At 43.3% G+C, this 12,944-nt stretch overlaps 1 protein-coding gene across 1 annotated transcript in view; it reads right to left on the reverse strand.

The window, feature by feature from the left end:
• Positions 1-11,248: 11,248 nt before the first annotated feature.
• The window catches only part of LOC136674710 (leucine-rich repeat transmembrane neuronal protein 4), a 161,140-nt gene continuing 159,444 nt past the window's right edge, over positions 11,249-12,944 (reverse strand). Inside the window, exon 3 of the mRNA XM_066650866.1 lies at positions 11,249-12,218. Within this exon, the coding sequence (XP_066506963.1) occupies positions 11,880-12,218 (339 nt within the window). The 3' untranslated portion in view covers positions 11,249-11,879. The remainder of the gene's footprint in view (positions 12,219-12,944) is intronic.

Below are 12,944 nucleotides of genomic sequence, written 5' to 3' on the forward strand. Positions count from 1 at the left end.
CACAAAGAAAAGTGTCTCAATCTGCGAACGGACAAAGAAAAAAGACAAATGGAAAACAACAACAAATGAACAGAAGGGTCTGAAACGATGGAGTGCATATTTACATCCTGCAGAAAAAAACTAACCACAACATCCCCTCCACCTCGGACCAGGCAACAGCCGAGTAAAGGAGATTTCCACTTAGATTCATGTGAGTGGGAGGATGGACTGGAGGCTTCTCGCTCCAGTCCTTGGGGACCTTTGGCCGGTCCATATTTTTAGTCTGTTCCAGCTCCAAAGCATATTGTAGATAGGTAGTCAGTTTATCATGGACATACAACTGGTCTATTTACACTACCAGAGACGCAGCCCCCTGGACTGGATATTCTGAAACTCAGAAACAGGAGAAACACTAAAAAAAAGAGACCAAGGAGGCCTTGCCCTTAAGCAAGGGGTTGCATTGCTCCCTGCAGACATTGAATGTACAACCCTGAGGGACAACCATCAACTCGCCCGTGAGCAAACTCAGTTGACATCAAATCTCTTGGGTGTGTGCAGTTGTCTCAAAGGATTGTTCATTCAGGTTCCACAGGGTGTGAGGCATTCCCTCGCTTAAGGGCAAGGCCACCCTGTTCCTGCAGGCTGTAGTTTCCCTTCACCAGCAGCTCCTCAATTTCAAGTTTCTGAGTTTCAGAGTTCTGTGTGGTTGGGGGGGCTACAATCAGACCAGTGTTCCCCCATGACAACAGCACTTTTGGGAGTTGATTACCTGCCCCTTAGAGAAAAACAAAACGTGGAGGTGTCCAGAGGACTGGATTGAACCCTCACTTGGAGTTGTTTGGAGAAACAGGGGAAAAGTATTGCTTTTTCATTCAGTGTTGCCCCTACCTTACCGTGATTGAGTAAGTGGGTGTGTGTGTGTGTGTGTGTGTGTGGGGGGGGGGTTCTTATTAAGATCCAGAGATGCCAGATTTGCATGAACAATTAAATAGAGCTTTGTAATCTCATGCTTCCTGCTGATTCGCCAGTGCTCTGGTTTTTGTTTACAGATTTTATTACAAGGGAAGTGTTGGTTTTTGATGTGGTTTAAGGCCATGAGAGCTGCTCCTCAGATCATTTCCATGACGTCCTGAGGCATTTTTCTTCCTTTGTGAGTGTGTGTGTGTGCAGAAAGGGTGACACTTTGCAACATGATCAAACACCAGCTCTGTCCTCCATCAGTATTCAGACAGCAGTGAGGTAAAGCGGAGGAGGAGGGAGAAAAGAAAACACTTTAATGGAGATAGCTTGAAAAGTTGTAGATGGCTTGATTTGACTCTTACCTCCTGGCTATATACAGCAAACTAGACAGATACAGACAGCCATTACCCACAGTGCGAATGAAGTGCGTTATTCAGCACATTTACAACGTCGCATCATTAAGCGGTGTGACCGTGGCTGTGTTGTGTTCTGGTCCAGGGTCAACGTGTGGTCATTTACTGTAAAAACACACTTGTTTTGGAGGAATTTGGAATAAAGAGCCTGTTGAGATACCGTGATTGTTATTACCCTCATCTCCTAGAGCACGGTCCGCTCGTACTGGCTCGGTTTAAAAGCCTGGCCCACGGAAGTTATAACTATAACAAGGTCGCAATCCAAACTCAGTCATGAAGTTATCTAATGAAAGTATCATTCGGTCCAGTGAAATCTGACCTATTCATGCTCCACTGACAAACGAGTCATTGGAGAATTTGCAGAAGCTTGGTAGAATGCTGGTAAATGTAGCAGTGAAGCAGAGGCAGTGTATGGATATTTGGGAGGGAGACTGTGACCCATGTAACCCATGAGTTGGTGTGTTCTCCCTGTGTCTGTGTGGGTTACCTCCGGGTGCTCCGGTTTCCTCCCACAGTCCAAAAACACACGTTGGTAGGTGGATTGGCGACTCAAAAAGTGTCCGTAGGTGTGAATGTGTGAGTGAATGTGTGAGTGTTGCCCTGTGAAGGACTGGCGCCCCCTCCAGGGTGTGTCCCCGCCTTGCGCCCAATGATTCCAGGTAGGCTCTGGACCCACCACGACCCTGAATTGGATAAGGGTTACAGACAATGAATGAATGAATGAATGGATAACCTATATTTAGCCATGTCCACTGTAAACAGTATTTTACATTTAATAAAGAGCGAGAGATCGTTCCCCAAACCACATCAACCACGGATCGTTTTTCCAAGTTCGGTAATTGGCACTATTTTTAACATTTGGATTCACAGAGAATAGATTCTGACTATAGATATAGGTAAACAACCCCAGTGCCTTATTATCAGAGAAATCATATAAATACCTTCAAATTAACAGTTATTCTGAAGACCAGAGGTCCTGGAGTTCAGCTGGTGTAAAAAAGGTTCCATGATATAAGTCCACATGAATTTTTATGGGGGGAAATATCCATGTTGATGTCCCGTCCTCACTCCTCACAGATGTCATCATCACATACAGTAGCTAAGATATTCTCTTTAGAGTACACCTTCATTCCAAACGTAGTTCATTTCTAGTTGCAAACACTCCTTTGAATGAACCTTGACTGCAGGTACATACTCCCTCAGTATTGTCTAATAATGTTGCAATGCCTCTTCTGTAATAAAAGTATAGGTTTTGTGGGGCATATTGATTGATGACATCAGGATCAATCAGTATCTCATGGGGGTTATTTTTAAACTCTAAAATCAAACATCGCTGTGATACTTTTTTGAAGTTTTTTTTTAATCGTTTCTAAGAACGGACACATTTCTGGATGGAGAACGGCTAGCGCCTCACTCTCTCTCCAATCAGGCCAGAAGTTCTGAGCGTGGATGTGGGGCTGTTCTTGTCAAAGATGGAGAGAACCTGAACCTCCAGCTGTTCTTCCCTCAGGCTGAAGCTGAACTGGCTGCAGTGACAGCCCCACGATGCAGTGCCATGTGCAAGCCTGCAGATAAGAAGGTGCACAGTTCCTGTGTGTGTCTCTCACTCTCTCTCTCTCTATAGATGAGCAGGTGTGTGGAGAAATGTGGGAATATGTGTGTGTATTGGGTGTGTGTGTGTGTGCATGTTGATGGTTCGCTCTGTAGTTGGAGGCCTTCTGTTGGAGAACACATTTGGCCCTCATCCTTATTCTCTATTTTTTCATGCCTCCAGCCCCTCTGGAGATTTGCATTTAGCCCCTCCTCAGAGCATCAACACACATGCACCCACACGCACAAGACACACACACACACACACACACACATATATGAAAGTCTTCTGCAGCCCTTTAATTCTCCCCCGTGAGCGAAAAACATGTTCTCAGTGGGGACTGGAGCTGAAACGCTGGGGAAAAAGCATAAACCTCCCCCTCCCCCAATAAAACAAACAAAGCAAAGGATGGTGTGGGGGGGGGGGGTAAATCGCCTGCCAGCATCGCCTCCCTCCCGCTTTCATAAGTGAATTTTTTTCAGCGTGTGCACGAGCCTCGGATTTTCATCGTAAATATTCACCAACTCCACGTGCTGCAGATAGCAGCAGCACAAACACAGTGGGAATGTGAAATCCTCGCCGTCTGAGGCTTCAAACGAACACGCCTTACAAGCCAGGTTACACAGTGGCTAATTTCCAATGAGCTTAATGCGCTTGCATTAATTAGACTGAAGTGCAAATCTCCTACTTCCATGCACCGACGTCTGGTTGTCTGTAATTGGACAGTGACACTGTTTGTGTTGTTGTTGTTGTTGTACGCTCTGCAACTGCATTAAACTTGAACTGCCAGGAAAGGTTAACCTGCAGAATGTCAGCTTTAACTCTGGGTTATTTACATCTGCACAGGATGAACAATGCATCAATCACAGGCCTTTTCTTTTACACTGACCCCCACAATCATGCTACAATTGTAGGCTAACTCAGTTTTAGCGGCTTTTCTAAAGGACTCTTAAAGGACTCTTAAGATCTCACACAGTTAGTATATTTTTAATGAGAAGTCTACTCCAAGAAGTGTCATCCACAAGAACATCCACTAATATAAATAGTAAAAATGACAGTATTTTACAAATGCCAATTATATTTGTACTGTTTTCATTTATTTATATTTACACATATATCGCATGGTATGATTGCTCAAGAAGGGAATTTAGAAGTTATTTAGCTACGCTTGTGTCGTTTAGCCCAATGCTAGCTTATCTGCCCTATGTCTACAAATGCTAATCTGTGTTAGCTGCTGTTGCTACGTCAGCCATGTTTTATGTGACGTCAGCAGTGATGTTTACTTTGTGCAGATAGGAATCACTGGCAAAGTTTCAGAAAATAAAAGCCAGGCTAAGTTTCAGTTCACAGAGAACATTCATCCTGAGCCTGGAGAAGTCTGGGTTGAACCCTGGTTTATTAAAAAGAGGTGGAGGTTTGTAAAACTGAGGGATTGGGATAAAATTGCAGAGGAAAAGGCAGCCATCCCTAATCCACAGCGATGGGTTACATCTGTGAGGCATGACGTTCTGATTAGTGGAAGTGGATCACTCAGAGTTCCCTTCACCCTGAAAGACTCTTCCCCCTGCAGCAGGACAATGACACGAAGCACACCGCTAAAATAACCACAGAGTTTTTTTGAGGCCAAAAAGAGGAATATACTTTGCTGTCAAACATTAAATCGCCTGAACTGAACTTCTCTGAGATGTGTTTCACTCACTGAAGAAAGACTGCTTCGGGTGATATTTATGAATCATAGACTTCAAGGTGTCTTTGATCGGGTAGAATTTTAACCGAGCCCGAAACATGGCCATTTTATTTGATATCACAGGACGGTTAGCTCTAATCTCAGCCTAGAACTAGCATGTGTTATATTTCATACATTACATTTTTGCTAGCTGCATTTTGACTACTTTATTTTAAAATCTAGGTCTAGGTATTTGTGGATAGCAGTGCATGTGAAGCATAAGTGGATAAAGCCATGCCACAACTGTGTGGACATGGCAGGAATGCTGTGTGATAGTTTCATGACAGGTGGCAGCACAGTAATCTGGGGCAGAGTTTGCAATCAAAAAAGACTTTAGCTTACACTGAATTCTTGATCATCAGATGTGATTAGGCCATGTCCAATCACATAGACTCCTCTCATTCCCTTTAAAAGCAGAGTTTGGGCAATGAAACAATGCAGTGACAATTTTATAGGTGCAAAAAAAAAGTGTAAAAAAAGGTGTAAATATCAATTGCATAATGTAAAATAACATCTTCAACTTTAAAAACAACAACAGCAATAACATTAGGTTCTTGTTGGTATTGTTAGACATTATTGTGTTATAGATGTAAACTGTAACTATAAAAATAACATTAATATTTTTGAAAAGATTATAATTACATTTTTTATATATTTTATGTTTTTATATTATATATATATATTTTTATGCCTAATGCCAATAAATTAGACTTAATTACTCATTACTGTTGATATTTTTAGTGGGCTGATGTTTGATCACATCTTTCTGCCTTTTAGGCTCGAAGTGAGGAAAACGTACATCCTACACAATTAGTTAAACACAGCATTACATGGGTTTAATGCCTCAGCAGCAGCACCACATTCCGGCCCCCAGTGTGCTTCCTGAGCCAAAGCTACAAAATCCCAAATGTTGTCTTAATATTTTGTTCACAGTGAATGTAATCCAGTAGCCATCTGTTAGCATGTCATTTTATAAATGCTAATCAGTAGCTATTTGCTTTCATTCACTGTTAGCATCATTAGCATCTGTATCCAGTTGGGACTCTACTGAGTTATATTCTTTTAGACTGTTTGTGTTTGGATTGTGCTGACATTTCTTCTGCTCTGGGACCCACCAGCGCACCAGGGTCCACATTGTTCTTGACAAAATAAATACAAAAATAAATACATTCTCTCTCTCTCTCTCTCTTTTTGTTTGTATATATATATATATATATATATATATATATATATATAAATTGCACATCACATCACGTTTAGATCAGTTCAGACCCAAGGGCTGGACCTTTTTTTCTAAACGTCCAACGCTAATGAGATGATCAAAGCATAGATCAGCTGAACAGAGGGTATTCCCGGGCTGGACGCTGCGGGGGTAGCTGGGTAATGTAGTCAGGGGAGAGAGGAGAGAGACAGCTGATGTGATGAGGCCTGTCACACTCTTCACGCCTGATTGGTTCGGCTCAGAGTGATGGAGGGAATGCGAAACCTGTGCCTATGGAATATTAGCGCTATACTTTACCAAAGAGAGCCCACTCGCAGCTGTAAGAAAACCTCAGATCTTTGTCCTTTATTGAAACAGATTTTATTTTGATAATTATTTTTTGATAAAGCCAATAGAAGTGGAAAGAGGAAAGTTGATGAATGGACTATTAGAAATGGCCCAGATAAAACTGTGTGCAGTTTTCCCTTGGTGTGGGCCAGGGATTGTATACAGGACCCCTCCATGGAATCAAAATAGGTAAATCCTCTAAACCTTTCTTTGAAATGTCACAATATTTTAATATTTACATTCTGTAGATCTCTGATAATCTTGAATACAGTGGACATGCTGTAAACACTCTTTAAGTAACAATAATTTCTTTCGTATAGATTCAGCACAACACTTAGCTCGCTGCAAACCTTCCCTTTGGAAATTTCTGGAATTATTTTGTTTAAAGTTTCCTATCTGCTATCGGTTGAGTCCACAAATGTGGAACCTGTAGATATGGATGGCAGACTGTAATGGTTTTTCTCGATCTAGTGAAGCAGTATTAGGTTCTCATGGCAGTCAAGATGCATTCTCAACATAATCCAAACAAGAATAATGACTAAAACCTGCAGTATGTTCTCACTCTGGCTCCAGCAGGACAGCAGGCCAATGGAGAATGTTTCAGGATTGTTTCCAACATTATTAGAACCCTGCTGCAAAAGGACCGTCCACAAACAGTGGGCAGTAACCAGTCCCCACAGTTTAGACTCTGAAAATAATCACAGTAGACTGCACTAACAGGTATAATGCACTTAATCATGGGACCTGTGGTCAAGTGTTCAGTAAAAAAAAGGAAAGCAAAGTGCGTTTACAATCATTACTGAAATGAAAATGTTTTTATTTCATCACAGCTATGGACCAAAGGTTAAAAAGATCTCAGAGCTCAAAAATTAAAGAAAGACAACTAAGAAATGGCATTCTTTCTGGAATTGATTTTCTCTAACTGCACATATACTCATCCTTCTGAGACATTACCTGTGTAATAAGCAAATTCTTACATTTATTCAAAGTTGGTGAATGTACGTTAAGCATTGTACACACTCTTGAAATAGAGGTATGTGAATTTGTATTAGAGTATATCTAAATAAAGTCTTACTATTAAATGTATGGCTTTAAAAGGGTGATCCCCTCAGAACGTAGACAATTGTGTAGAATCTTTGATTCATTTATTTCTTCATTTCCTGTAACCACTTTCATCCTGATCAGGGCCATGGTAAGTCCAGAGCCTACCCAGAATCATTAGACACAAGCCTGTCTACCGACCCTGGACAGGGTCCACGCCACCAACTACTACATGCTAGATGTTTAAGGACCTGTGTGTGATGTTACATTTCTTGGAGGAACACTTCAATGGGAAGAGGGATTTCCATGATGTGTACATCCCAGTTTCTGGTTCAAACATGGTTCTGTAGGGAAGCAAATGTGGTTCTACTCTGGGACTGTGCTTGGGAACCCCCGGATGTTCAGAAATGGCCCTGAGGACTTCTATACCAAGGTGAACCTTTGAGATACTTCCTGAAGACCTGGACTTGATGGATAAGTAAAACATTTATGTTGGAGTTGATAGAAAAGAGGAACATGGGGAACTGTGGGCTCACTGTGGGCTCACTGTTATCCTTGTACTGCCCCAGATCCAAAGCCCTGAACCCTGAGGAACTCTGAGACTCAAGCGGGTCTTCTTTAGTGAAGGGGAAACTCCAGCCTGGAGAAGATTAGAATTAGAATTAGAATCACGTTATTGGCCACTGTGCTTTCACACAGAGGGACTGGTCCTCCACATTTAACTCAATTCATGCAGTGAAAAACACATTTACACACTAGTGAACACTAGGGGGCAGTGAGCACACATGCCAGGAGCAGTGGGCAGCCCTAGCCACGGCACCCAGGGGTTAGGCTTATTTCAGGCACAGTCAAGGGCACTTCAATCATGACCTGCCGGCTCTGGGGATCAAACCGGCAACCTCCCGGTTACAAGCCCAGTTCTCTAACCACCCCTGGGAGGCCTTGTCCTGAAGTGATGGAGTACCTTGTACCGAAGAAACTGACACACAATACTAAGAAACCGCCATCAACTGCTGATGACTGATGCTTGGCTGACTGAGCAAACCAAGTTCCTTCAACTTCTGGCGAGTTCCTCTTTGGAGTTCAGTTTCCTCAGGGTGCAAGATGTTCCCTCAGTAAAGGCAAACCCTCCCTGTCCCTCCAGACGAATCCTTCCTTAGTCTCAGAGTTCCTCAGGGTAGCAGAACAGAACAGTGACAGTTCACACTGTTCCAGAAACAACATAAACTGCCACTTGCTAATGTTACTCTTCTTAACCTCCCCTCCATAGCCGTGATGACATTCAGGTTTTGTAAGCAGCACAGAGGCCGGTTTGCGGTGGGATTACTGAGAAGTCTACGGCTGGTGTTTGTACGTATGGTTCTGTGTGAACATTGTGGCTATTTCACAGCCATTAACATCAACATTATCAGATATCCTACACGAAGCTCTGGAACACAACACAAGCCACACTTACTGTACAAATAGGTCATATATTTTTTTGTTGTTTTGTTTTGTATATTGCCAGGACTTGAAAAACTGTAAAAACACAGCAGGGGTGGGGAGAGCGGGGCATTGGCTGGGGAGGGAAGGGGAGGTGGGTTGCGAATAACCAACAAAACGATGATGTTCCTGTTGTTTGGAGCAGTCGCAGGAAAAGACCACCGCAGAAAGAAAACCAGGGCATGGACACCAACATGGAAGCGACGCTAGAAAACGAGAAGAAATTCTGCAAATTCTTTACACAAACTCCAAACATTTTGAGGGGGCTTTGAAAAGCGAGGGGGCCATGATGAGATGCAGAGGTGATGGGGAGCAGATATAGAAAAATATCAATCTTCAAAAACGTGAATATATTACTGAAGATGTCTCTCCTCGGAGCAACAACAGTTGCTCCATTTGCTCCAACACTGTAGACATCCAAGAGAGAGAGTGTGTGTATGTACGTGTGTGTGTGTGTGTGTAAGTGTGTGTGTATGATCTGCTTTGTGTGTGTGTGTGTACCAGAAGAAGCAAACGACATGATACTTTTTTCTTTCTATTTACAAGATAAACACGTCCTGTTGACTCTGTGTTCATTAATTAGCGTCTGCAAACATCGTGACACCAGTTTTCCGTCGCGACGCCTCTTTTGTAGTTCCTCTTCCCAGTTCGGGAGTAAAATCCGAAATCCGCTGTTTATCCAAAATCATTCCATGATGCAGATTCAGATCCTAAGGGATTTGGGAGTGTCTGAAATATATTTATAATATTATTAACAATAATAATAATAATAATAATAATAAGAATAATAATAATAACAATAATATTAAAAAATAAAATCCAGAATATCCAGGTTTGTGAATTCACATTCATTGTGTTGAGTTCAAACACACAGGCACGCAGGGTGACAGAAAGAAACGCTAAACAAAAAGCAAACAAAAAGTATCCATGTATACAGGCAATAATTCCGATATTCCTTAAGGATTCCAGGAGGTCTGTGTGCAAGCTGTTAGAAAATAAAAATAATAAAAATAAATGTAAAAATAAGGGAACACGGAAGTGAAAGCGGGTCCACACTGCGCTGTCAGAGATGGAGCACTTCCCAGAGACAGGATCATGGCTTCTGGTGGCTAGCGTGTACCTGCTCTGTGTTAGAACCCAGCACTCCGGATTCAGACTGGGCGTCCTTCAAAATTTAGTGCCGCCGCATTTATCCCGTTTCCAGTTGATGCCTTTTGGTTGTAGAGCGTACTGGATAACACCACCGCCCTCAGCATGCAGTAGACTGGGGTTTGATTCCCCGCACAGGCAGTAGTCTCACAGAAACTGTTTTTACAACACACACATGTGGCAAGTTGTTAGCCCTCCCAGCGGACACTGCGCTTAATCCAAAGGAACCATGCCTCGAATCTAACAACTAAAATAACACGGGACAGTGGGAGTTGTTCAGCACTCTGAAACCCGGATCTGCTCGGGGAACTCGGAGCCTTATATCTTTACTATCGCTGGGATTCGCAAGGTAACTTCAAATCAGAACCAGAGAGCCTCAAGGGGGAGAATAAGCTGAATATACACCTATCTCTGCAGCTTTCAGTTGCTGTTCCAGCTAATGCAAAACTCAGAATCTGATGTGGGACAAACTCTAAATGCTTTCTTAAAGGAAAAGACAAAGACGCTATTGCCTGGTTTATCACCTTTCAGGATAAACTCTTTTTTTATTATTATTCCTTTTTCATCCTCATTAAAGATTTCTGCCTTCTTACAGCAAGTATATAATTCAGAATATAATTGAGCGGGGGGCATTGAAAGTGGCTCGGGTTTTAGAAGAATCCCTACATCAAACACATCAACATGCACAACTGCCTAGTACCATTTAGAGAAAAAAAAAAAAATAAAGAACATCTGGTATCTCATGAACCTCAACTCTTTAGCTCACTCACTCGCTCGTGTTTAGCAGCCTAAAGATTCCACACGGGTGCGCTGTAAGTGCATCTTCACCTCAGTGACAGATTGGGATTAATACGTTGGGCAGATTCGTGAATTAGCTCAAGGTCTGGAGGTTCCATTCGCACCCACAGGAGGGAATCTGTGCGGTACATCTGAAAGAACACTTGATCTTTGGTACATGTGCACACCCACTGGAGATCAGGACTTCCAGGCTTTTAATTAAAACTTTCTTTCCCGGTGTGGAGAGAGCAGAGCCACTCCGGAGATCTCGCCAATCTGAAAGGCTCATGTCCAGACAGACATCTATTAAATCAAATAATGACGCCATTTATGACCACTGGCTGCTAACTTAAATGAGAATAACAGCGAGAGGTCTCGGAGCTCTGGTAAACATTAATTTGTTTCATTCTTTTCTCTCCCATGTGCCACCCTCACCCCTCCAACTCCCCCCTCCTTTTTCAGTTCATCTTCCTGCCCTCTTTTCCTCCCCCACCTTTTCTTTCTCCATCTCCCACCACAGAATGAGAGAGAGAGAAAAAAAACTTGTTTATTGCACATTCCTTTTCATTCTTCTCGCAGCATGAGCGAATCGCCATTATCAGCTCCTCAGAGGAGGCGTCCTGTCGGGCTGCTGCGAGGACGAGGACGAGGCAGAACGGGAAACCAAAGCGATGTATAAACGTACCGTGCATTTTGCATCGGCTTTCAATTTTCCTTTGAACGGGACTTAGAAAGAGCGCCGAGATGAAGGAACTTAATAAAATGAAAACAGATACCGAAAAAGGAGAATAGAAAAAAACATAAATGTAATGAAATCCCATCTCTCCGCTCGTGTATCCAAGCCTTGGAATCCTTCAGCCCATTTTTCTCAGTTGTTTTCCAGACTCCTTCCCTCCGTTGTTTCATCCCGCTCTCTAGACAAATCTAGAAAATCTCTCAGAAGTAGAAGATGAAGAAGAAGATGAAGAGGAATCTTCATCCCAGGAATGAGTAACTGCAAAATTTGTAGCTCCCATTAAGAACAGCCTTGCAGTCGGCGCACTAGCATTAGCGTTAGCGTCCGAAAATCAGCATGTTGAAGATGTTAAAAGACCCCTCCTCACATTCACAGAGTTTCAGCCCCATCTCTGGGTTAAGTACAGTGGGACCCAAGATCTGCCTCTCACCCTTCCACCTGGCATATTAGCTTTAACGTTAGCATGAGCACTAGCATTAGCGCCCGAACGTCAGCGTGCTAGTGGGCCGCTCGGTGGTTGGGTAGCTAATGGAGCGTTCTGTGCTGGGATAAGGGATGCTGGGCCCCTCTCCCGGAGCCCGGATTGTCGGAGGGGAGCAGGGTCGTAGGGTTCCCGAGCTAGAGGGAGGTACAGCTGGAAGTGCCACGGTTTGGATGGTGCTCCTCTCACGGGGCGCCAGATCGTCCAGAACTTCCAGACCTTGCGGTGGGCCCTCGTAGCTCATGTTGAGGCGTAGAGGCTGGTGGGCCTGGCAGTAGTCCACCACTGGCTGCTCGTAGCGGTAGAAGGTCAGAGCGCTCATCTGGTGAGGGACCTGGAGATGGAGAGATAGAGTAGAGGAAGAAGAAAAAGGGAAGAGACAGAAAAGAATGACATTACTTCAAATGTGTATTTCATGCAAACACAGAAGTGAATTTATTGCTTTACACAGCCATATTTACCCTATACCAGGCAATGACATTGATGTCACAAGGTGAAAGAGGGATCATAGATATTAGCCATCACACTTATTAGCTTGATGCTAAATATGAACAGTTGTGGCTCAACAGTGCCTAAGTCAGGGGAGCTTCTCTAAGAAGACTGGCATAGGCCAGTGAAGGACTTGGACAGCCCCAAAGGCCATGGGACCTTGGGAACCTTCGACCATGTCTCCAAATGCAGACAGCAGGTAGAAGCCAAGAAGCAGCCACTTAAGAGTGTGGTGAGCCCCAGCTCAATGCACTCTCTGCCAGATGCTCCTCAGCTTTTTCCCCCTGTCTGCAATGATGGACGAGTTCCTGTGGTTCCAGGGCTCTCAGGGTCCAAGTCACTTGCCACTTTCCTATTGGGGAGAGAGTGACTGGGGAGCCCCTTCAGAACTGAGGAGAGAGAAACCTCTGTTAAACTTGGAGCGTGAAAAGGGGCATGTACAATCAAGAAAGCATTGCCTACAATTGAACCCAAGTGATATTTTAGGGATTTATTTAGTCTTTAATCTGTTTATATAAGTCTAAACCACACATGGGTTTGATGTGTAGCTAACACAACTGCCCTGTAAACT

Source organism: Hoplias malabaricus, chromosome 18 (genome assembly GCF_029633855.1).
Source record: "Hoplias malabaricus isolate fHopMal1 chromosome 18, fHopMal1.hap1, whole genome shotgun sequence".
NCBI classification, from domain to species: domain Eukaryota; kingdom Metazoa; phylum Chordata; class Actinopteri; order Characiformes; family Erythrinidae; genus Hoplias; species Hoplias malabaricus.